The sequence below is a fragment of the Sminthopsis crassicaudata genome, chromosome 3 (genome assembly GCF_048593235.1).
Source record: "Sminthopsis crassicaudata isolate SCR6 chromosome 3, ASM4859323v1, whole genome shotgun sequence".
Classification (NCBI taxonomy): Eukaryota; Metazoa; Chordata; class Mammalia; order Dasyuromorphia; family Dasyuridae; genus Sminthopsis; species Sminthopsis crassicaudata.
Window position 1 is genome coordinate 646,696,647 of NC_133619.1, and position 25,940 is coordinate 646,722,586.

Below are 25,940 nucleotides of genomic sequence, written 5' to 3' on the forward strand. Positions count from 1 at the left end.
TTCATAAAAGGCCATAATGAAAACAATCATATCAAATGACATTCCAATTGAAAGAAGCTTCCTCCCAAAACTCTAAGGTGACAAAGTCTAAGGTCATTTACTTTTAAAAATTAATGGTTTACCTCTATTTCCTTGACCCAGAAATATAACTTACTAGGTCTGTACATCAAAGAGAAGAAACAAGAGAAGAAAATTTCCAGCATAGTTCTTTTCCCACCTGCCTTGCTTCACTCTCTCCCACCCACAACAGCAGTTATCTTTCGGAGAGGTCCATAGATGCTTCTGACAAGCTCTTCTCAGTGGGTGGGCGTTATGGGAGCCACCCACTGGTGGCTGCTGGGGATCTAATTCTGACCAGAACAGATCTCTTCCTGTTCATTTCTGCTTTATTTCATTCCCAATCCACGAACAATATCTATGTCAAAAAAGGCCAATTTGCAATTCCTTCAGGAGTATTATGATTCATAGTTGTGGGGGCTTTTGGAGAACCAAACTGCCCCCTTCATACTTAGGGATAGTCCTTAACAAGCCCCCATAAGAGCTCTGAGAGCCTGGGGGGGGAGGGGCTGAGCTATGGGTGAGTGATGAAGAAGTAGGTATGAATACAATGGAAGCTGTGGTCACAACCCTGCACAGAGGTGGCCCAGGCCATAAAGTCATCTTGTCACTGGAAGCAGCAGTGGGATCCAGCAGCCACCTAAGTATCTGAACAGCTTTATGAGGATTGCACTGATCATCTCTGAGGAAGGGGCAATAAAAGATGCCCTAAAAGTGTCTGCTTACCCAACCCTGGCCTAATTAATATGGCAAATGGAAATCCCACTCTGTGGTCATAATAAAAAATGTGCCAGACAATTAGAAACTTGTTTCATTTGGGAATGTGATTATCATCATTTTATCTGTATAACTCATATATATATAATATATATATATATATATATATATATATATATATATATGTATATATATATATATATATATATATATATATATATATATATATATTCCAACTCTAACAAGTGAACTATTAAACAAATATTGAACAAGCTATAAGGTGCTGCATTCTGAAAATATTACATGGGAAATTAGTTGTCTATGATATAACATAAAGTAGCTGATTCTCAGATTGACGCTACTGATCCTCATGATATTGCAAACAGGTTGTGGAAGTGGATAAATCAACTCAATCCTCTTAATAATGTATCAAGCTTGCTGTTGCATTTTCTGCCTTGGATGTTTTGGCATGTTTCCTCCTACCCTGTTTTCTAAGACACATTCTACACTCCTTAGATGAGCTTCAAATATCCCTTCTGTATCTCAAGGTAGTACAGAAGAACAGGAAGAGGTTGAGGGCTAGCTCTGAGGCGGCAGAGGATTCAGAACAGCTCCAGTTTTCCCTAAAGCTTGATCCCTGTTCCATGGCTGTGAAAACTCAGAATGATGGCTCACCACTCCTTTGTTCTGTCTTGAGGGAAAAGGATGTCCTTGGAGATTGCAAGGAAGGGAGGAAACTGGGTGATTTTATAGCTTATAGTCCCATGAGAAAAGACTAATGTTCCCAGGAGGACACACTATTGGTTTTGTTTAAAATACACACACATATACACCTGGTTAGCCTCAGATGAATAAATTATCTCTCTGTTTCCTGTCAGCTTGTCCTTCACCAAGGTCTAGAAGCTCACAGGCTGCTTGGCTGCTAGGGTTGGATGGACAGCAACATGAGACAATTCTAAGATGAACAACTGAGTTCATGTTATTTGGCAATTTTCTCTTGTTTCAAAAACATTCATGCCATTATTTTTCGTCTGATTTTTCTCATTTGGAATTTAGGGGAAAATCTTTTCATAGAAATACTGGTATTTGAAAAATAATTTCTAGAAGATTATGTAAATGTTCCCTTAGAAAATGAACTCTTCTGATCTGGATTCTAAAATTAATGTGAAAAATTGTAGCTAGAATGTTTGAAACTTACCTGTTTAGCTGGTATATTTTCCTTTAAAATGAATATTAAATTTTTTTAACCAAATAATAAATTTTTATCCCCAAGTCTTTACTTTTTATATTTGTCAAATACAAGATTAGAATTTATATGATATCTCACATTGGGCTCCCAATCTGTCATAGGAACCCATTCCAATTAAGAATAACTATACATTACAAAGCTTGCTGATGTGGCAAAGTGGTTTGTGCAAGACTAAGCGAAGTATAAGGGGGAAGAGTTTTTCTGGAAATGTAGCCCTAAACTATGGCACTTTTTGGGGGGTAAAATTTTTGAAAAGACCTCATATCCCCTCCAACCCACTTGACATAATTTAGCAAAAAAGGCCAAAACGGAGACCTAAGCCACAGATATTTTAAAAGAAAATTAGAACCTGTAACATAATACTTATTACACAGATGGAAAACCAAAGAGTTTAGGAATAAGAGAATGAAGAGGAAAATTAAGGAATAAAAACAATGTAAAATCAGATTTTAAAATCTCTTAATCATTCTTGATAAGAGTAAAGAGATTAAAACAATTGGTTCCCCCCATTATGAAGACCCTTCTTTGGATAGAAATCTTGGGATTTCAGAGAAAAACTCACATCTTTTTTTCCTGACCTTTATACACAGTATAAAATTGCAATGTCTAATGAAATCTATGCTGTAGGAAGAGGCCTTCCCTCATTCATTATATTCACATGTTAACATCTGCAGCAAGATTTCTACACAAAGGATGAGATCCAGGTGAAAGCCTTTCTGCAAATACATTTTGTATAATGTTTCTTTCCAGTGTGAGTATTGTGATTTTCAGTGACCCTTCCGTTCCAGGTAAGAGCTAGTCGTCCTTCAGCACATTTGTAAGTCAGTCCTGCACTCCATATCCTTAGATGTAAACTTAGAGATGAACCTGGGCTAAAGACCTTCTACTTCTTCCCAAGCAGAAAATCCCTGCTGAATAACAAGGTCTCTCCTCCATTTTTATGCCTTTATCTGTGATTTTAATCTTCTAGGAATTTTCTGGATGCAATTCAGGGATGAAGTGAGTCTGAATGTTTTTCCATATATGTAGTGTTCTGTTTCTCTAGACCACTGGTTCTTGAACTACGGCCTGCAGGCCAGATGTGGCCTGCTGAGGACGTTTATGCGGCCCCCTGGGTTTTGGCAAATGGGCTGAGGGGCGGAGACAGAGTGTGAGCTTTTGTTTTTACTATAGTCCAGCCCTCCAACAGTCTGAGGGACACTGAACTGGCTCCCTACTTAAAAATTTTGAGGACCACTGCTATAGACTGTAATCCTTCTCTGGGAGCAGATCTCTTGGGGGGGGCTTCTGGAAGGCAGCCTTGGCTTCAGTTCAGTTTCATCACCTCAAAATGCAGCCAGGAGTTAAAGTCCTTTACTGTCTTTTTCCAAATCTTATCTCCAGATCCTTTTTCTCCTTCAAGTATTGTCTCCTTCACTTGGGGCTCGGCTAGCTTTTTGGAGGCCTTCCTCTCTCTTTGGTTCCCGAGAGCTCTTGTCTGAATGTCTCCAGCCTGCATGAACATCGAAGTTGGAATGAAATCTTGACTCCTCCTCCCAGAGTGTGGGCTTTTATATGCTCTTTAAAGGTGTCAGTCTAATGAGTAGACCAATGAGTGAACTCTTTTAAAAATGAAAACTCCTTTAAAGTTTGAATTCCTTTAAAAGTGTGAACTAAGTGCATTAAGAATCTTAACACACATGGATTATATAAATGAGGTTTTACATCTAGTATGGGATCTCCCATGTCTAGTCAGGGACTAATATATATGAAAAACTTTACCGTGATCCAGATACTTAAAAGTTTTTCTCTAATGTGCACTCTTTGTTGCTAAGCAAGATTTGAGCTTTGAAGGTTTCTGTCCAATGTGGATTTTCTCATGTTTACCAAGAGTTTCGCGCCGTGTGAAAGCCTTTCCACAGTCATTACATTCATAAGGCTTCTCTCCAGTGTGGATTCTCTGATGGACAGCAAGATGGGAGCGATAGATAAAAGACTTTCCACATTGATTACATTCATAAGGCTTCTCTCCAGTGTGGATTCTTTGATGGACAGCAAGGTAGGAGCTATCTAGGAAACCCTTTCCACATTCATTACATTTGTAAGGCTTCTCTCCAGTGTGGATTCTCTGATGTACTTCAAGGGAGAAGCGCTTAGTGAAAGCCTTTCCACATTCATTACATTTGTAAGGCTTCTCTCCAGTGTGGATTCTCTGATGTACTTCAAGGGAAGAGCGCCTTGTGAAAGCCTTTCCACATTCACTACATTCATAAGGCTTCTCTCCAGTGTGGATTCTCTGATGGGAAGTAAGATTGCTGCGCTGTGTGAAAGCCTTTCCACATTGATTACATTTATAAGGCTTCTCTCCAGTGTGGATTCTCTGATGGACATCAAGGCAGTAGCCATTCGTGTAAGCTTTTCTACATTCATTACATTCATAAGGCTTCTCTCCAGTATGTATTCTTTGATGTACTACAAGGTAGGAGCGATCTATGAAAGTCTTTCCACATTCATTACATTCATAAGGCTTCTCTCCAGTGTGGATTCTCTGATGGGAAGTAAGATTGCTGCGCTGGGTGAAAGCCTTTCCACATTCATTACATTTATAAGGCTTCTCTCCAGTGTGGATTCTCTGATGTACATCAAGACAGTTGCGATTTGTATAAGCTTTTCCACATTCATTACATTCATAAGGCTTCTCTCCAGTGTGGATTCTTTGATGTACTACAAGGCAGAAGCGCCTTGTGAAAGCCTTTCCACATTCATTGCATTCATAAAGCTTCTCTCCAGTGTGAATTCTCTGATGTACTACAAGGTTGGAGCGATCTATGAAAGCCTTTCCACATTCATTACATTGGTAAGGCTTCTCTCCAGTGTGGATTCTCTGATGGACAACAAGATGGGAACGTTGTGTAAAAGTCTTTCCACATTCATTACATTCATAAGGCTTCTCTCCAGTGTGGATTCTCTGATGTGCTAAAAGATAGGAGAGCTTTGTGAAAGCCTTTCCACATTCATTACATTCATAAAGCTTCTCTCCAGTATGGATTCTCTGATGGACAGCAAGGTAGGAGCGATCCATAAAAGCCTTTCCACATTGATTACATTCATAAGGCTTCTCTCCAGTGTGGATTCTCTGATGTGCATCAAGGGATGAGCGCTTTGTGAAATTTTTTCCACATTCATTACATTTATAAGGCTTTTCTCCAGTGTGGATTCTCTGATGTTTATGAAGACTGGAGCTCTGTATGAAACTCTTTCCACATTCTTTACATTCATAAGGCTTCTCTCCAGTGTGGATTCTCTTATGTGCATTAAGATAAGAGTGAAATGTGAAAGCCTTTCCACAGTCATTGCATTCATAAGGCTTCTCTCCAGTGTGGATTCTCTGATGTTCATGAAGATTGTCACTCCGTGTGAAAGCCTTTCCACATTCTTGACATTTATAAGGCTTCTCTCCAGTGTGGATTCTCTGATGTTTAGCCAAACTGAAGCGATCTATGAAAGCCTTTCGACATTGATTACATTCATAAGGCTTATCTCCAGTGTGAATTCTCTGATGTTGAACCAATTTGGAATAACATTGAAAATCCTTTCCACATGGATTACATATGTAAGATTGTTTTTCTGTGTGAATTCTCTCATGTTTAGCAGGAGTAGATCTCTCTCTCAAAGCCTTTCCATGTTTCTTACATTCATAAGGTTTCTCTCCTGCATGGATTCTCTGGTGCTTGGCAAGGGAAGAGAGGACAAGCAAACCTTTATCACATTCATGACACTCAGGTGTCTTCTCTTCAGAACATATATTCTTATCTTTAGCAACAATGGAACTCTTTCTTAAAGCTTTGTTGTGTGTATTCCACTCACAATGTTCCTCTCCAAAGTGGTTTCTTTTGTACTTAGCAAAAACAGCCCTGTATTCACGATGTTTAAAAAGGTCTTTCCATGAGATCATTTTCAGATCTGCACTCATCTTCTTCATATCAAACCATGTCCCTGCATCTGAAAGAAATAAACACACACGTGTATAAATATGCCCTCTAATGCTGGCAGATAATAAAATGATTGACTTTTAATTTCTCCAGGCAAAATTTTCAAACTGAAATGGAGAGATTCAATCATTTTTAAATGCTATTACCTCACACCAATAAAGTGATTCAATTAACACAGAGTTCCACTCACAGTATAATGACATGGGACACCCACATCAATGCTGAGAAAAAGGCAAGGTTCTCATTATTTAGAAACCAGGATATGTGCTCTGAATGGCTGAGTAACATGATTCAAATCCCTGCAAGAGATTAGAACTGGAAACTGGAAACTCAGTCTTCTCAATCCATTACATTAGACATGTTCTCCATTTTACTTCCAATCCTTTCTTTCAAACTCAATCTCAGGCACCACCTAGCTCTGCACCCTTGGGAATGTGTTTCTTTGCCTCAGTTTTCCTGTAGAGTGAAGGTAATAATTGTACCCACTTCCGAGGTTGTTTTGTGCTTCAAAAGAGACAATATCTTTAAATCTCTTGGCACACAGTAGGCATATATGCTTGTTAATTACTATCATTATCACTATGATTTTGATTCTCTCCATCTTAACTTTTTCTTCCTTCATAAACTTCCCTTCCAATCTCTCTTTATATACATATGTCTGTTGAATGTGATGCATTTATATAAAAACACTTTCCTTTTCCTGAATTAGCTAAGAATAAGTTTCATAAACTGTTGCTTATTCTCAAATCATCTCCAAGTTTCTATGCTGGATTTAAAACTTCTTGACAAGTTCTGTTTGTATACCTAGGGCTCAATGCAATGTGTATAATGAACAGGTGCTTAATCGATGTGTATTGATTGGTTAACATTCCCTAGTGCTCATCTTATGGCCTAACCCCACCTCAGTGCTTGCATGCTGGTCCCTCTGAGGTGCCAAATTTATGTTTCTGTTTCTATCTCTTTCCTGCTCCCTGTCACCTATGAACAAATCCCATAGTGAAGATAACAAGGGCTTAGGCCTCCTGGTTGTTATGGAATAACCACCAGTCTTTCCCTCCCATATCTCTAACCTAAGAGAAGCTGTCAGTTATATATAGTGAGTTACTTGAATTTAAGTGAGGGAGGGCTGCCGAATGTCACCGGCCTCATTTTCTCCCACAGAGCCAAAAATGTCCCGTGGCCAGGTACAAATCAGGATTATTGCAAATGGCTCTTGATGCAAATGGCCAGGGGAGACTAAGGTAAGGGCTCCAATAGGTCTCCTGTGACTGAGGCTTCCCCCATCCAGTGATTAAGGCTAGGGAGCAATGGAGGCAAAGAACCTCCTCTTTCACCTAGGTTAAAAAAAAATGTCAATAAATAAAAAGGAATGAATGAGTGACTTTGGGAAGAACCTCAGGGTTTTTGGCCAAAGCAGAAATAACTTCAATTTACACTCAATCTGAGTCAATCAGGACCCAAACAAAGACCAAATGGGGTCTTTTCTCACTGCCATGCCCAGCACTTAAAGAAGTTTCCTGGAATAGCAGCCTGCAACCTGCTTGCAACTCACTCACCAGGACAGGAGTTCCTCAGGCCTCCACTTTCCACATGGGAAATAAAATCTTCTCTGGGAACTGGAAGTCCTGGGGAGGGAAGACATAGTGGGTGTGAGCCTGGAAACTTGTCATTATTTCTCATTCCACTAAATGGTTCCAAGGACAACTCAAAGATGGTTTTCAGGGTACTTATTATCAGGGGAAGAGAGCAGAGGGGAAAGGAGGCCATGCAAACAATCTGGAGTCAGAAGATACTGATTTTGCTGCCTCCTTCTCAGCAGGGTGGACACATTCTATATCCTCCATTTTCTAAACATTAGAAGCAGCTGGTAAAACAGAGAAGGGAGCACCAGGCCTGTAGTCAGAAAGCCCCAAGTTCAAATTTGTATTTAGACACATCCTGGTTATGTGGCTCTGGGCAAGTAATTTCATGTTTTTGCTTTAGCCTGCAGACCTGTAAAATGGGGATAAAGATGGTGCCCAAAACAAAGGATTGTGGTGGGAATCAAGTGCAATAATGCACATGAAGGAAGCTCTTGTGTACTAGGCCTGGATCCCAGCAAATGTATGGAAAGAGCTCCTCCCTTCCCTTTCTCTCCCTGTATCTGTCCAGGCCTTTGAGGGATGTATGAAGGAACAGGGGCCCACTTGCTATGCTGGGGATTTCAGTTACACCAGGGCAGCAAGGTAAAAAGAACATGGCAAAGACAAAATGGTTCCCCCCAAGAGGAAGGGGATTCCTCCTCCTCTATCCCAGTTTTCAGAAAGTTTGCAGACACAACTGCTGGGCTCCCATCCTACAATGCAAAGATAGTGGTCGTAGAAAAACCAGGCAGCAGGAGGACCCTGTCTCTAAGGGACAAGAGGCTGCCCTTGGGCCTTTCTAAGAACTGATAAAAGCCTGAAACTCTGCACCCCAGGGAGGCAATGGTGACACTCAAATTGATGGCAGTTCCAGAGTTGCAAGGGAAGCGCTCCTTACCCAGGGAGAGCAAGTTCTCGGCATTCTCCAGCATGACCTCCTTGTGCAGTTCTTTTTGATCCGGGTCCAACAGACCCCACTCCTCAGGGCTGAAGTCCACAGCCACATCCTTGAAGGTCACCAACTCCTAAAACACCAACACTTAGAGAACTTAAGAATTGAAACATGCTTTAACTGGCCTAATCCAATGCTCCTCAATTTACAAAAGGGACCTGAAACATGGAGGAGGGATCTGCCCAAAGCTGACAGTCCTTACAGGAGTCAGAGCCTGCACTGAAACCAAAGTTCCCCAAAACCATTGGAATATAGAGAAACACATTTTATATGGTCAGTTGGAATAAAATTGAGAAATGTCTCACTAAGAAATTACTGCCTGGAATCAGGAAAGTTACAGGTTCTATCAGAGAGAGATGGGGATTTTTGGAGGTGAAATCAGAAGGTGATATGTTAAGAAAATGGGATGAAGTGTTTGTGTGAAGCTAGCAAGTATTATGTGTTGTAGAGCTAAAACATTTCCATGATCACTGAGGACGAAAAAAGATATTGTGATTTTAAATTAAGTCTTATCCAGATGAAAACACTATCCTTCCCCCAAATAATATTTTATTTTTCCAAATGCAAATACAGATAGTTTTCAACATTCATTTTTGCAAGATTTTGCATTCCAAATTTCAGAATCACACACTTCTTAATGCATCTGGCCAAAGGTCATTAATTTACAAAAGCAAACTGAAGCAGAGAAAAGGGATTTACCCAAAGGTCACATCCTCCATGAGAGCACTTGGAAGCAGTCATGCAAAGGCCTCCCAACTACATTGTACACAGCAGGTGTGGACACTGCTGCTGATATATTGTCTTCCATGTTACAATGGAAGTTTCTTGAGGGCAAGGACTGATTTTTCCTTCTTTGCATCTCTACTATACTCAGACAGAGCTTCTTCCCTTTCTAAATGCCTGTTGCTTTCACCCAAGCAATGGTAAAGGGAGAGAAAGGCTAAGTATGAGCTGAGTGTGATGGAGTGATTCTAGAAGTGCCTAATTGCAGCTGAGGGGTCTCAGGAGATAAAGAAAATAAAATGGAATAAAAGAAAACCTACCAGGAAGCAAAGAAATGCTGGACAGCTCCTGAACCATGTGTAAGCATTTATTATGCAGGCTTGTTTTATCGAATCTGCTCTTATGTTCTGCTGGTTACCTGAAATTACTTTTACTCTTATTTTGTATTTAAGGTTAAAAGAAATTATAATGGGGGCTGCTAGATGGGTCAGTGGATAGAGCACTAGCCCTGAAGTCAGGAGAACCTGAGTTCAAATCTGACCTCAGATACTTAATATTTCCTAGCTGTGTGACCTTGGGCAAAGTTAGTGACTCTAATTGCCTCAGGAGAAAAAAATGAAATAAAATTACAATAATAACGGCAAAAATGGTAGAGAAGGGATTCAGAAAGATTTGGGAAGATCTGTGTGGTCTGAGGCAACAGGAGCTGAGCAACAGCAGGGGGACAATTTCTGCTCTGCTACTAGCCAGGGAAAGGACAAGAGCTGGGGAAGCTTCTAGGGTTCTGCTCCATACCACAAGCCAGGAAAGTCAGTGGCTACAGGAGGGAGATTGGCCAAAGGACACACAGAGTGGCTAGAAGGTGTAGGGGTGTGTGTGTGTGTGTGTGTGTGTGTGTGTGTGTGTGTGTGTGTAGTGGGGAGATGGTGCTGGACTAAAAGACATGATACCTACAGGAGTGACACTAATGAGTGAAGTAGTCATCCTAGTCAGGGACTTATATTGAGGGAAAATTTAAACAAACATGTTTGGGCAGCAACTGGGGGAAGAGGGTTAGTGCTCAAGATGCCAAAGGGACAGTGAATCAGTCCAAAACTTAGGAGAGAGGAGGGCAGCCTTGTTATTACTGCATTCACTTTCCTGCCTATCTTTGTAAAGGATCCAATGATAAGAGAGATGGCCAGCCTCACAGACCACCTTCCAGATCCATGGAAATGGCCTCTTGTGCTGATGTGGCCACATCTGTAGGCAGAATACACTCACCTGGGGTGGGGCTCTGCAGTTCTCAGGGGCCATTCCCTCTGGCTTCAGGCTCCCTGCTTGGGCAGGCCTTGGTCCTCTGCAGGCTGTGTGTGTGTGGAATGATTGGGATGATTATAACTGCACAGATATTGTTTCCTTCTTTTCCTGGACAGGGGGCTAGCCTACAGGAAATTACAGAGGGTGAGGTTCCAGGGGAATTATTCTGCCCCTAGAGCAGAGACTCCAACAAACAGGGGAAGGGAGGCTGAAAGGAGGGGCAGGTTGAAAAATGAAAATGGTGCAGTCAAGATGGGAGAGAAAAGGCAGGATATTGCCTCAACTCTCTCCAGTTTCCTATGAAGTAACTTTCACTTTAGAGTGGAGTGACAGGACCTACCAAAGGATGGTGAGAAAATTTTCCAGCCTTAAATAATTTAGAAAGACTGCAGGAAAGATCAGTCTCACTTGGGTAAAAGGGGAACAGAGCCCCAGCCCAGATCAACAACTGAGGTCCCATGGTCCCTGGCTGTTAGGATTACTAAGTGAGAACTGAGGTTTTCTGGACAATTACAAGGTGAGAACTCAGGTTGACTTGATAGAGGGGGCAAGCTCATTGGCTGGGGTGGTTCTTCCCAGAAGCCCTTGCATTATCCCACGCCCATTCTCTGGAAGAATAAAAAGAGACAGCACTGGGCGCAGAGGGCAGATCGGCCTGAAGAAGGATAAGAGTTGGAGGAGATTCAGAGCCAGGATTCAAGAAGAAGACTCTCTGTATTACATCAGGCCTGACGGGGCTCTCTGCAGGAAGGGAAGTCACTTCTTTGGACAAGAGTTAACAGCAACTGCCTGGAGACAACGGTTCACTACAGGAAGAAGAATCTGTCTTAAAGATTTGAGTAGACACAGCAGATCTCTTCCCAGAGAGCGATCCAGCAGCTTCTGGAGACGATAGCTCGCTACATTTGCCATAAAGAGAGTAATCAGGACTCCTTTTCAATCCACTCAACAGAATGAATTATTTGCTATCATGCTAGCTCTCACTTATTACCCAGGAGACGTAAATATAATTACTGATTCAGCCTATTCAGTAGGTATAGTACAAAGAATTGCCACAGCCCAAATAAAATTTGCAGCCTCCAATATTTATCAGCTCTTTAAGGAACTTCAAGAGCAAGTGAGAAAACATCCAGGCAAGATTTATATCTTGCATGTCCACTCACATAGTGGACTTCCAGGTCCCATTTTTGATGGAAATTCAAAGGCAGATAGCCTTCTAACCATGTTAGCCAGTAGTCCTTTATTTCAGGAAGCACAAGAATCTCATTCTAAATATCATCAGGCTGCTCGAGCTTTACGTTTACAATTTGGAATCACAAGAGAGGAAGCTAGGAGCATAGTAAAAAGCTGTACAGCTTGTCTTCCTTTCCACGCTCCTACACTCCCTCCAGGGAAGAATCCTCGTGGTTTGAGACCCAATGAAATCTGGCAAATGGATGTGACCCATTATAAATCTTTTGGTCGTCTATCTTTTATTCATGTTGTGGTAGACACCTTTTCAGGATTCACATTTGCAATGCCAGCAGCAAAAGAGACAGCCCGAGTGGTCACTGAATTCCTTATACAGGCTTTTGCAATTATGGGTGTGCCACAAGCAATAAAAACAGACAATGGACCTGCATATACGTCCAAACATTTTACACACTTTTGTGCACAGTATAAGATTTTACATACTACGGGCATACCCTTTAATCCTCAAGGGCAGGCAATAGTAGAGAGAAGAAACAGAGATATTAAGACACTCCTCCAAAAACAAAAGAAAGGGGGAGCCACAGGTAGCCCTAGGGAACTTCTAAATTTAGTTCTCTATACCATTAATTTTCTAATTTTTGACAAAGATGCACTGGCTCCAGCAGACAGGTTTTATAACCCACCAGAAGGGCAGTGTCCAGTGAGAGCATCTCCACTGTCCTTAGATAATCGCCAGGTGATGTGGAGAGATCCAGAAAGTGGTGAATGGAAGGGACCAGATAGGTTAACTGCCTGGGGGAGAGGGTTTGCTTGTATTTCTTCAGCAGGAGAAGGAATCAGATGGGTGCCAACGAGTCATATTCGCCTTGTCCATCAGAGAGAGACAGAAAAAGAGAAAGGCCTCAAAATAAAGGAGAAGATCTAAGAAACATCTGACACTGAAAGAGCATGGATAATAAGAAGACTGTTAAAGAACTTTAAAAACCAGCAGGAATCATTGGACTTCCTCACACAAGATGAGACTAATGGACAATGGACTTATGGACATTTATAAATTTTCAATTTATGATTATGTTATATACTTCTAGCATGTGTTACGTTACTATGTTACTATGTGCTTATGTAATTTATGTAATTATCTGTAATACTTCCCATATTGATGGATTTATGTTTCAAGGTCATGACTGTCCTATGTTCTAAATCAAAAGAAAGGGGGAGATGTTAGGATTACTAAGTGAGAACTGAGGTTTTCTGGACAATTACAAGGTGAGAACTCAGGTTGACTTGATAGAGGGGGCAAGCTCATTGGCTGGGGTGGTTCTTCCCAGAAGCCCTTGCATTATCCCACGCCCATTCTCTGGAAGAATAAAAAGAGACAGCACTGGGCGCAGAGGGCAGATCGGCCTGAAGAAGGATAAGAGTTGGAGGAGATTCAGAGCCAGGATTCAAGAAGAAGACTCTCTGTATTACATCAGGCCTGACGGGGCTCTCTGCAGGAAGGGAAGTCACTTCTTTGGACAAGAGTTAACAGCAACTGCCTGGAGACAACGGTTCACTACAGGAAGAAGAATCTGTCTTAAAGATTTGAGTAGACACAGCAGATCTCTTCCCAGAGAGCGATCCAGCAGCTTCTGGAGACGACAGCTCGTTACAATTGGCGCCCAACGTGGGGCAAGGACTTTAACTTATCCTGACAAGAGGAGCTAGACCAGACCTTCGCAATTTGGCGCCCGAACAGGGACTTGAACCCTGGACCCTCAGATTCGATGATGCGGACTCCTCAGACAGTGGAAGTATGACCAGCATGGAAACAAGCAAAGAGGACTCTCAGAGATAGAAGAAGACTCTCTGCATTGCATCAGGCCTGACGGGGCTCTCTGCAGGAAGGGAAGTCACTTCTTTGGACAAGAGTTAACAGCAACTGCCTGGAGACAACGGTTCACTACAGGAAGAAGAATCTGTCTTAAAGATTTGAGTAGACACAGCAGATCTCTTCCCAGAGAGCGATCCAGCAGCTTCTGGAGACGATAGCTCGCTACACCTGGCAAGCCAAGATTGGGAAGTTAATCAACTGAACTGGTTCAGGGGAGGAGAGGGTGGTGAGGTGCCTCACCTCCTCCTTCAGAGCTTCTTGGTTCCAGAGGCAAGATATAAATCAGAATGACTGGAGATGACCTTGACCTTAAGCTAACTCTCAGTCTCAACACCCTTTGAGTGACTAAAGTTGGGGAAGAAATGAAGCCCAGAATGTTCTCTTTTACCCAGTCAAAAACAAGTCTGGGAGGGAAAAGTCCTCAGGGTTACTGGCCATAGAGACAGTCAAGAGTTTACAAGGTAGAAAGGATGACAAGGGGAATGGATGGGATGGTATAAATTTGAAGATGAGCTCATCTTCTCTTATTGCTACTCTTCTGACACCTTTCTCTCCCCTACCTTCTTACAGAAGTAAGATGCAGGAGGGATTTAAGACCCCAAGTGGGATGAGAGTGTGTAGAATCTCAATGTCCCCTGAGTCAGAAATCTCCCTGCCAGTGATATTTGGTCCTCCCAGCATCCCTTCTCCCCAACAGACATATTGTCTAGAAAATAAACTGACTGAGGGATCTAGTAAGGAGGTAAGGGCTCTGAGATGGAGCCCCTAGGGAAAAACTAGACAAAACCTAAGGCTGGGAGACAATCTAGTCTAGGATTCAGCTGCCAGAACCTATGGTAAGGGAAGGGGAAGGAAACTGGGAAGCCTGAGTAAAAACAAAAAGAAATGTAAGTGTCCAGAAGGGATTTAGGTGAGTAGTTGAATCAGGAAAAACAAGATGGCTGAGTCCCGAAATCTAAGCAGAAGATGGGGGAAGGTTCCCAAGACTCTTGGGTAGATTTTAGGTTTAGAATCCTGAAAGGGAATGTGCGAACTGTGAGCCACATGCCTGGGAAGGAGCCCAAGATGTGCGGGTCCAGAGAACTTGGCTCAGTAAACAGCTTCAGTTCCTGCAACCAAGTTCTTGGAAGCAGAAGGCAGAGCCTGTGGAAGCTCATAAAAAATCATGTCTAAAGTCTCACAATCAATTCACCAAACAGGAGCTGGAGGCAGAGCTAGGACACCTAGGTACAGAAGGGGAGGCTGAAAATGGGAATTGGGGTTACTGTGGGAAAGCCTGTCTTTGGGCAAACATGACCCAATGGTAAGCTTGAGGAAGAGGGGAACACTGGATATTTGTGAAGTGTTTGGGAACCTGAAAAAGAGGTAGGAGCCAAGAATTCATTAAGTAGCCAGACCTGGAAGGGAATTGTTCTGACAGATGGGGAGGACACTGGCCATCAGAGCAGATAAGAAGTGTGAATGCTTATGCAAGGGCAGCCAGCAGAAACCAGGACTTATGAGGAGCTGGGTCCTACCCCAGCAGGGAAGGTTTGCAGTAAGTAGAAAATGGCAGATGCAAGAGAATGCCCAGAGATCTCAGTTCCAAGCCTTTCTGCTTCCCATTAATCTATTCCAGGGCTGTCCTCTAAGGCTCAAGAGCCCCAAGCAGCCTGGAGGGTGGGACCTCACTCCCCAAATCATGAAGGGTGATGACCTCTGAAAGCTGTCTGGCTCCCTTCTCCCAGGCCTTCCCTTCATCACTTGGTCAAAGGTCACTGCAATGGCTCTTCTCCAGCCCTAGACTCCTCCCAGGCTTCCAAACTCCACCCTAGGACACATATTTCACCTGGATAGATCCACCAGGCAGTTCATCTTGTCTCCCATGAGCTCCTCCTCCCCCATGCTTCCATCACCTCATGTTTTGTGGGAGGAAGGATTCGGGACTTTTACCTTGCCACTGGACTTGGCAGAGCACTGCCTCCCTTACATTCCATTCAAACACAAATGGAGACATCTCCCTTTTATCAGCAGTCCTCTTCAAGAATCATTGGAACAGAACCAGCTATATCCAGTGAAAGAACACTGGGAAATGAGTGTGGACTGCTTGCATTTCCGTTTTTCTTCCCAGGTTATTTTTACCTTTCTGGATCTGATTTTTCTTGTGCAACAAGACAACAGTTTTAGATATGTACACACATATTGTATTTAAGATATAATTTAACAAGTTTAACATGTATGAGGCTGCTTGGCATCTAGGGGAGGGGGTGGAAGGAAGGAAGGGAAAAGTTGGAACAGAAGTCATTGCAAGAGTCCATGTTGAAAAATTACCCATACATATGTTCTGTCGATAAAAAGGTATAATAAAAAAGATAAAAACAAAAGAATAAAACATCATCATTAACATAAACTTCTTAGATTACTCCCTAGAAGCCTTTCTATATCATGATTTTCGTGTTATTTGATAAGGTAAAAATGGGCTTGAGAGAATGGTGAATAAATATAAGATGGAAATCCAATCAGTTATTTGAATGGGATGTATAAAGTGGCTCTTTGTGATAGCAAACACCTGGAAATTACAATGATCCCCTTCGTTCCATATTTATTTTAAATTAAACAATTCCATCATTAGAAATAAGACACATTTGGTCTTTCAGTGCTAAGAATCCTGAGAATGGACTCAAGAAAGGTTGATTTCAAATCCATCCTCATACTCTTACTCGCTATATGTCCAGGACACATTACTTCATATATGTGTGCCTCGGTTTCCCCAATTATTAATAAGGAAAATGATAGAGCCAAAGCCACAGATATGTTGTGGGGCTCAAATGAAAAAATATGTATATACTTAGTAAAGTAGCTGCCACATACTAAGTATGTACAGATTATTCCTTACCCTTCTTTTTCCCACTAACTGTGCTGGAATTTGAGGGACCAAGGAAGGAAGTATAAGGACAAATTTCTGATACCAGGCAGCATTAAGAACAAGAGGGCCAATTTATGCTTGATAATAAGAAGACCTAAGTCTAGACCTATCCCAATAAGGAAGGGGTTCCCTTCACTGCACGACTTCAAGAAAAGGCTGCAGTGATAGTTTTTAGAGACTTTGTAGACAAAATTCACATCTGTTTAGAAGTTAGACTGGAAGTCATGTCTCAGATTAGCTCCTATTAAAAAATTATTTAATGCTACATTGCTTTTTGAGCATTGCAGAAACTAGGCATTGACCAATTGACTAAGATAAGGTCAGAATGAGTTCCTGATTCAGATATAGTGGACCATACTATAAACAAATTAGGAGAACAAGGGATAGTTTGCCTCTCAGATCTGAGAAGAAAGGCATTTGTGGCCAAAGAAGTAGAGAATATTAATACATACAAAATGGACAATTTTGATTACATTGAATTAAAAGGGTTTTGCACAAACAAAAGGGCTAGCAGTGCTGGCCAGACATTGTGCTGGGCTGTGGTTGTGAACAAGGAGGAATGAGCACTGCTGGGAACGTACTTTAGGGAGCAAAAACATTTCCAGGACAGCAGTAGAGGAAACCTACATGTGCCTTAGGTGAGAACTGCTGCTGAGGTTGAGCCCCTGGACAAAATTCTGAACATAACAGTAAGGAGGAGCTGAGGGTTAAGGCAGCATTACCCAGAAATCAAACTTGACTGTAATAATGATCATTGTTATAAGTTGCTAAAAATAAAAATAAAACCAAATGAAAATTCAGGATGAATAAGTAAAGGAAAAAGGACCTCACCATAGCCACTCTGCTATAAAAGGAGATCACGGTAAATATCCAGAAAATAGTGAGGTTAAAAAACAAGCCATTCCTATCCCAAAGGGTAACATCAATGGTACACAACAAGCCCAAAAGGAGTTCCCGCAAGAACATAAAGAGGAATTCAAAAATCAAATAAGAGATCAAGGAAATATTAGGAGGGGAAATAAAATCAAACCAAGGAATTAGGAAAAGAAAGTTAATCAATTTGAAAGAGGCAACAAAAAAGTTCTTGAAAAACAGAATTGAAAAAGAGGAATCGAGTGACATGGGACACCAAAAAATAATTAAATTAGAAAACATAGAAGAGAATCTGAAACATCTTATTAGAAAAAGTAGAGAACAGATCAAGGTGAAACAATAGAAAAATGGTTAGACTATGTTTTTGAAAGATGAATATGGATACAATATTTCAAAAAATTATGAAAGAAAATTGCCTTGAAGTTCTACAACAAGCAGGCAAAGGGGAAAAGAAAAAATCTACTGTTCACCAACTGAAGAGATCACAGGAGAAAACCGTACAAGAATATCTTAGCAAAATTTCACAATTCCCAGGTGAAGGAGAAAATCTTGCAATCCAAGCAGAAAAAAAGTAGACTTCAACATTGCAGAAAGAGTCAGGATTTCACAAAACCAACAGCTTCAAAACCATGGGTTTTTATATTAAATTTCAAAGAACAAAAGAACTGGACTTACATCCTGAATAATTTACCCAGAAATCTGGAATAGAATATGGAAAAAGGAGAAAAGTAGACATTTGACAAACTGAAAAACTTCCATGTATTTGTAACAAAAAGAGCTGAAGTCAATAGAAAATTTAATATAGAAGGTCCAGAAAAAAAGGAAAACATTAATGACAAATTCCAAGGCCCTCATTACGGCCAATTGTTTACTTCTATAGGAGAAAATGTTATCGGTATAACTATAGGTAGTTTTAAAGGTTGGGACTAAAATGTGTGTGACGGGCAGGAAAGGGTAAAAGGAAACAAGTATAAAAACTGGGCAAGAGGAAGAACTAATACAGAGAAGGGGGGAGGTGGAGAGCTGGTAACACTGTAACCTTCCTTTCCGAATTCAGGAGGAAACAATGTATGCATGGGGAAGGATGTAGCAGCCTGGTGAATATGTAATAAACTTTGGGGAGGGAACGATGGCTCTGGATGGAGGCGCCAGGGAAGCTGGGGAAGCCTGGGATCTGGTCCCCTGGGGTGGAGATAGTGAGGGCTTTAAGAGAGGGGGCAGGGAAGCAGGAGGAAAGGAGAGCGAAATTCTGACCAAGCTCAGGGTAAGGAGATGAGGGACACTGGAGGGGCACAAGGATTGGGGGGGACACGGACCCTGGGAAAGCAGCGTGACTGTGCCCTGACGTCTACAGAGCAGCAGGGGAGGTTGTCTGGGACGCTGGTAGAGCTTAGGTTTGGCGACCCTAAAGGGAGCCTGGACACAGGGAGTCAAGGCCTGGGGAATTGGGGGGGAGAGAGGCAGAGGCAGGCAGGAGTTTTGGGGCCCACGTCCAGAGTGGTTCTCAGGCAGAACTCTGGAATCTATCAGGGGCCCAAGTCGGAAGACAGAAGCACCACGTTTCTAACTGGGATCCAGGAACAAGGCGGGAGTCCCGGGTCCTTGTGGGCAAGGTCAGAAATTGGGGAAATGTGAATCCGAGATAAATCCGGGGACAGTAACGTCTGACGTTTGGGAAGTTCTGGGTGGGAAAAGCAGGGGGGGGTGAGGGGGAGCCGGGAAGGGAGGACTTGTCCGACAGCCGAGTCTGGCAGAGCAGCACGTTCCTGGTGCAGCTGAAGAGATGATGCCCCATCAGCAAAGACAAAGGCAACTAGCAACAGCTCGGAGGTGCCCTCAAACCTCACCTGCCCCCTCCCTCCCCGGGCTAGATCTCAGGTTCCCCTGGCGCCTCCATCCAGAGCCCTCCTTCCAGCCCCAAGGTTTCTTACATAAATCACAAGGCTTCTACAGCCTTCCCGATGCATACATTGTTTCCTCGAGAATTCAGAGAGGAAGGTTCCAATGTTTCTAGCTCTCCGCCTTCCTCCCCTTTCTCAGTTCTCTAGTTCTAGGGAGGTGGGGGGGGAGATATGCCGGGAGGTGGACGGACCTACCTGGGACCTGCCCCTACAGAGCTGCCTTGCAGGAGGCAGAGAGATCTCAAGTCCGGAAGTCCCAGTTTCCAGCCAGCTCTCGGAAGAGATTTCTCCGGGGCGCAAGAGATCCCACCTTAGCCAGCCCTGAGACTTCCCAAAATGAGCGGTCTCCTTCTAGGACGCCCAAGAGCAGGAAGTCAGGCCCTGAGCTGCTTCCCCGCCCCAAACCCCGCCCCCATCACGTGAAATGTCTTCACCGCAGGAGAGGCCCAATGTCTGCCCTGGACTCCGCCCAGGCTTCCAAACTCCACCCCAAGGCTCTTATTCCACCTGGATCAGCACGCACCAGGCTGTTCCTCTCTGAGATCTCCTCTCCACCCCCCCCCTCGGCCCCCCCCAGGGGCCTCCTTTTCTCACTCTCATTTCCTGCTCGGGGGCTCCCTCCTTCCGCTCTGGAGCTGAAAGGGTGGTGAGAGCAATCCTGGGCCGTAGCCAAACCGGAAGTAGTGGGTCCCGAATTTGAGGTGCGAGTCGACTTTGGGAACATTGGGGATTCTATTTACCTTCAAGTGTTAATGCAGATTGTATTGGATTTTTCCTAATCTAAATTACAATGTGTCAAAGGAGATGAACAGACAATTCTCAGAGGATGAAATTGAAACTATATCCACTCATATGAAAGAGTGTTCCAAATCATTACTGATCAGAGAAATGCAAATTAAGACAAGTCTGAGAAACCACTACACACCTGTCAGATTGGCTAAAATGACAAGAGCAAATAATAATGAATGCTGGAGGGGATGTGGGAAAACTGGGACACTGATGCATTGTTGGTGGAGTTGTGAAAGAATCCAACCATTCTGGAGAGCAATCTGGAATTATGCCCAAAAAGTTATCAAACTGTGCATACACTTTGATCCAGCAGTGCTATTCCTGGGCTTATATGCCAAGGAAATAGTAAAGAAAGGAAAGGGACCTGTGTGTGCCAAAATGTTTGTGGCAGCCCTTTTTGTAGTGGCTAGAAACTGGAAAATGAATGGATGTCCATCAATTGGAGAATGGTTGGGTAAATTATGGTATATGAAGGTTATGGAATATTATTGCTCTGTAAGAAATGACCAACAGGATGAATACAGAGAGGGTTGGAGAAACTTACATGAACTGATGCTGAGTGAAATGAGCAGAACTAGGAGATCATTATACACTTCAACAATAATACTGTATTTTAAAGGTCCTGTTGACTCTTCAATTATAATCCTTCTCTGGGAGGAGATCTCTTCTGTAAAATCTTTTCCTCTGTGAACAGGTTTATTGGGAAGCTTCTGGAGCCTCCAGCCAGACTCTCTCCTTCCAGACTGCAGTCCCAACTCTCCCGGACTAGCCTCTCCTTGCCTGACTGCCCTCCTCTTTTATCCTGGCTGAGATTGGGCTAGTGAGAACTCAAGAGGCCTTCAGGAAATACTTCAACCAATGAACTTGCTCCTCTTAAAGGTGCAAACTCTTTTAAACATGTAAACTCTCCCCCAGAAGTCCAAAAGTGCAAACTCCTTTCAAAGGCCTGAAACACAGATGTGAATTCTGAGCTAGAGAGTTGCCCAGACAACCTGAGTTATCACCTTGTAATCCTGACACTGTATGAGAATGTATTCTGATGGAAGTGTATATCTTCGACATAGAGAAGATCAAATCCAGTTCCAATTGATCAATGATGAACAGCTACATCCAGAGAAGGAACACTGGGAAATGAGTGTAAACTGTTTGCATTTTTTGTTTTTCTTCCCAGGTTATTTTTACCTTCCGAATCCAATTCGTCTTTTGCAACAACAACAACAAAAATTTCCGTTCTGCATATATATATTGTATCTAGGATAAACTATAACATATTTAACATGGATGGCACTGGCCTGCCATCTAGGGGTAGATATGGAGGGAAGGAGGGGAAAATTTGGAACAGAAGGGAGTACAAGGGATAATGTAAAAAATTACATATGAATATGTACTATCAAAAAATGTTATAATTATAAAAATAATTTTAAAAATAAATGAATTGCAATGTGGGCTCACTTAAAGACTTGTTCTTCCATTATAATAATAGGGATGTTTGAGCCTCTACTGGGAGATCACAAAAAATTTGACATTGAGGTCATTTTATTGGGAGCTATAGGAATAAACATTCGGCATAATTACATTACAATGATTCCATTCTACTCTGAATAAAGTAAATCAAGAGAGTCAAATAGTCAGAAGGATGAAGATTTTTCTATGGAAGAGAATTTAGAAATACATTGATGTAATTTCACTGACAATTTTTCTCCATGTTTTAAAACAAAAACCTTATTTATATTATTGTTATGTTTCTAGTTTTTCTTATATTGGGATTTGCGGAAACTAGAGTATAAAAAATACTAATCTAAAAAATGATTCTGAGAGTGTGATGTGATTACATATAACAGCTTAGTACTCAGCTTGAAGCAGTTTCCAAATACAGCACACAAGTTGCTAAAAAGGTAGATCTCAGAAAATTCTTTTCCAAATTATCTGCATCACTCTCCCTGTCCCCCAAAAGGCTCTGGGATCAGTGTGACCAGCACATCCTGATTAAGCAACACATCTAGTCTGAAAGCTTCAAACAAATCTAGTCTCTATTATACACAAGGCAAAGTTCAAACATGGCAATCCCATTTTGTCAAAGCTTTTAAATAAGTTTCAAGAAAAAAATTGTTCACAAGGGTATCAGGAACACTGAAAGGTTCCTGTTAGAGTCAGACTGGCTAAGAGTGCTCTCCCAAGATTCTGAGGTTAGGCTTTCCACCAAAATCCAGAAATGAGGCAGGTCCAAAGTGGGGGCTTTCCAGGTGTCAAAAGTTTGATCTAAGGGGAGGAGAAGATGCTGAACCTTAAATTGGGTATTAATCAAGGAATACATTCAACACAAAAAGCAACTGTAGAGTTCTGATCCTAGAGTGAAGTTTCAGATCCAACCTCCAGCCCAGCCTAATGCTTGTGGCAGAAAACTAGATTTTTATACAATAAAGGACCCTGAAGTTTTCTCAGTAGGGACCAATACAGTTTTCTAGCTGGGTTAAAGAGACTGAATGCATCAATATTATTCTGAAACCTCACATGGGGGAAATCCATACAAGTACAAAAAGAAGTCAGGATTTTGAGAACAACAATAAGAAAGAGAAGAGGAAATGACACCATTTACAGAGCACTGAAAGATTGAAGGACCCCAGCAAAAGTTTTGTTTTGTTTGTTTGATTGTTTTGTTTGTGTTTTAGTTTTTTTGATATCCTGGGAAATTTCAAAACTCATTACACCAAGAAAGAGCCATAAGAATATCCTGGACATTTCCTCTATATATGGAGAGAGCTAAGTCTTAGGTCAGAAAGGAACCTGGAAGAATAAGTAGACAGTAAGTAATAGCACCACAAATATTATGTTGGGGACACAGTAAACCTGGAAAAAATTAACTCCAAACACCCTAAGTTTGCCTATATACAGAAATGTTGTCAGAATTCTTCAAGCTCTCATCATTACTGAGAAGTTTGAAAGAAAGGTGAAAGTTGAGTTGTATATGATGGAGTGCTTCTGAAAAACAAAACTGGTTACAAAAGGGTAAAACGGAGCAATCACCTCATAAATTTGAGTGTGAAAGAAGGAACTGCACAGAGGCTGAAGGTGGGATGTTAGGATTACAAGGTGAGAACTCAGGTTGTCTGTACAGTGACAAGGTGAGAATTCAGGTTGTCTGGACAGTGACAAGGTGAGAACTCAGGTTGACTTGACAGTTCTCTGGCTCAGACATTTGGTTCGGGCCTTTAAAAGGATTTTAAAAGGAATTCTAAGAGGAGCAAGTTCATTGGTGGAAGTATTTCCCCACGCCCCCTTTGAGTTCTCACATACCTATTCTCTGGGAGGAGATCTGTAAAATCTTTATCTCTGTGCCCAGGTTTCTTGGGAGCTCTGAATCTCCTCCAGCTCTTATTCTTCCCCAAATCAGACTGGTCTCCTTTCAGCCTGCCTGGCATCAAAACTCTATCCCAGAGTCGATTCTCTCACACCCAATGCTGCCCTTCTTTTATCCTCCCAGAGAATAGGCATGTGAGAACTCAGCGGGGCGTGGGGAAATACTTCCACCAATGAACTTGCTCCTCTTAGAATTCCTAAGGTGTAAACTCCCTTTAAAGGCCTGAACCAAAGGTCTGAGCCAGAGAACTGTCAAGTCAACCTGAGTTCTCACCTTGTAATCCCAACATCTCCCCCTTTCTTTTGATTTAGAACATAGGGTAGTCATGACCTTGAAACATAAATCCATCACTATGGGAGGTAGTAAACATAATTATATAAATTACATAAACACATAGTAATATAGTGTAACATAGTAACATAGTACATACTAGAAGTATGTAACAAATAACATGATCAAATAATCATAAATTGACAATTTATAAATGTCTAGAAGTCCATTGTCCATTAGTCTCATCTTGTGGTAGGAAATCCAATGATTCCTGCTGGTTTTAAAGTTCTTTCCCAGTCTTCTTATTAGCCATGCTCTTTCAGTGTCAGATGTTTCTTAGATTTTCTCCTTTGTTTTGAGGTCTTTCTCTTTTTCTGTCTCTCTCTGATGGACAAGGAGAATATGACTCGTTGGCACCCATCTGATTCCTTCTCCATCTGAAGAAATACAAGCAAACCCTCTCCCCCAGGCAGTTAACCTATCTGGTCCCTTCCATTCACCACTTTCTGGGTCTCTCCACAACACCTGGTGATTATCTAAGGACAGTGGAGCTGCTCGCACTGGACACTGCCCTTCTAAGGGTGGGTTATCAAACCTGTCTGGCAGAGCCAGTGCATCTTTGTCAAAAATTAGAAAATTAATGGTATAGAGAACTAAATTTAGAAGTTCTCTAGGGTTACCTGTGGCTCCCCCTTTCCTTTGTTTTTGGAGGAGTGTCTTAATGTCTCTGCTACTTCTCTCTACTATTGCCTGACCTTGTGGATTAAAAGGTATTCAAGTAGAGTGTAAAATCTTATAGTGCACACAGAAGTGCTCAAAATGTTTAGAACTATATGCAGGTCCATTGTCTGATTTTATTGCTTGTGGCACACCCATAATTGCAAATGCTTGGATAAGGAATTCAGTGACCACTTGGGCTGTCTCTTTTGCAGTTGGCACTGCAAAAGTGAATCCTGAAAAGGTATCTACTACCACGTGGATGAAAGACAGACGACCAAAAGATTTATAATGGGTCACATCTATTTGCCAGATTTCATTGGGTCTCAAACCACAAAGATTCTTCCCTGAAGGGAGTGTAGGAGCATGGAAAGGAAGGCAAGCTGTACAGCTTTTTACTATGCTCCTAGCTCCTTCTTTTGTTATTTCAAATTGTAAATGTAAAGCTCAAGAAGCCTGATGATATTTAGAATGAGATTCTTGTGCTTCCTGAAATAAAGGACTACTGGCTAACATGGTTAGAAGGCTATCTGCCTTTCAATTTCCATCAAAAATAGGACCTGGAAGTCCACTATGTGAGTGGACATGCAAGATATAAATCTTGCCTGGATGCTTTCTCACTTGCTCCTGAAGTTCCTTAAAGAGCTGATATATATTGGAGGCTACCAATTTTATTTGGGCAGTGTCAATTCTCTGTATTACATCTACTGAATAGGCTGAATCAGTAATTATATTTACATCTCCTGAGTAATAAATAAGAGCTAGCATGATAGCAAATAATTCATTCTGTTGAGTGGACTGAAAAGGAGTCCTGACTACTCTCTCTATGGTTAAATCATGAGATTATACAGCACAAATATTTTCTTTGAAGGCGTCTGTAAAGATTGTTGGTCCTTTAAGAGGAACCTTAGAAACCTTTTCTTCAAAAATCCATTGCCAATTATGTAGTAGCTCGGTTATCTTTAATGGAGACCCATGTGCAAAATTTGGAGCTGTGGCCAATAAAATTTGCCATTCTGGGATGGTCTCACAGCTTACATTAATTTCTGCATTAGTATAGAATGTGTATATTTTTTCAGGACTTATTCCAGATAATTGTATTACTCTCTTAATAGCCTTTAATAAAATCCTAGCCACAAGCACTGGGTAAGCCTTTGTTCTGGTTGTGCTGGGAGTTTCACCCACTCAATTACACTGTCTCCTTGATGAAGGACTGCTGTGGGTGCCTCCTTTGTAGCAAAAACGGATATTTCCAAGGGTTTTTGAGTGACTCTTTCAACCACATTGGATAAAGCCAGTTCAACTTCTCTCAAAGCCTCTTGTGCTTCTTTTGTAAGCTGGTGTGGTGAATTTAAAGCACTGTCTCCCCTTAAAATGTCATATAGAGGTTGCAGTTGATTGGTAGTTAGGCTTAACACTGGACGGATCCATTGGAGATCTCCTATTAATTTTCGGGAATCTTTTAAGGTGTCT

General features: G+C 41.8%; 1 protein-coding gene across 2 annotated transcripts; it reads right to left on the reverse strand.

The window, feature by feature from the left end:
* Window positions 1-1,035: 1,035 nt before the first annotated feature.
* Window positions 1,036-19,741, reverse strand: LOC141564560 (uncharacterized). 2 transcript variants are annotated; one of them, XM_074307166.1, is made up of 5 exons: window positions 19,529-19,683; window positions 10,555-10,715; window positions 8,515-8,641; window positions 7,551-7,619; window positions 1,036-6,004 (listed from the first exon to the last, which is right to left on the reverse strand). In XM_074307166.1, the coding sequence occupies exons 2-5, from the start codon at window positions 10,585-10,587 to the stop codon at window positions 3,813-3,815; spliced, it is 2,421 nt and encodes an 806-aa protein (XP_074163267.1). In that variant the 5' UTR covers window positions 10,588-10,715; window positions 19,529-19,683; the 3' UTR covers window positions 1,036-3,812. The 2 variants fall into 2 exon arrangements, with proteins under 2 accessions (XP_074163267.1, XP_074163266.1); XM_074307165.1 differs by lacking the exon at window positions 10,555-10,715 and having other exon boundaries at window positions 19,529-19,741.
* Between the last annotated feature and the right edge of the window lie 6,199 nt (window positions 19,742-25,940).

Bases quoted from the DNA above. Each gene is read 5' to 3' on its own strand.
- LOC141564560 (XM_074307166.1), bottom strand. From the start codon at position 10,587: ATGGCCCCTGAGAACTGCAGAGCCCCACCCCAG. The intron at 8,642-10,554 runs GTGAGTGTATTC...TTGGTGTTTTAG, and splicing joins ACTGCAGAGCCCCACCCCAG to GAGTTGGTGACCTTCAAGGA. The intron at 6,005-7,550 runs GTGAGTGAGTTG...TATTTCTTTCAG, and splicing joins CCTGAGGAACTCCTGTCCTG to ATGCAGGGACATGGTTTGAT.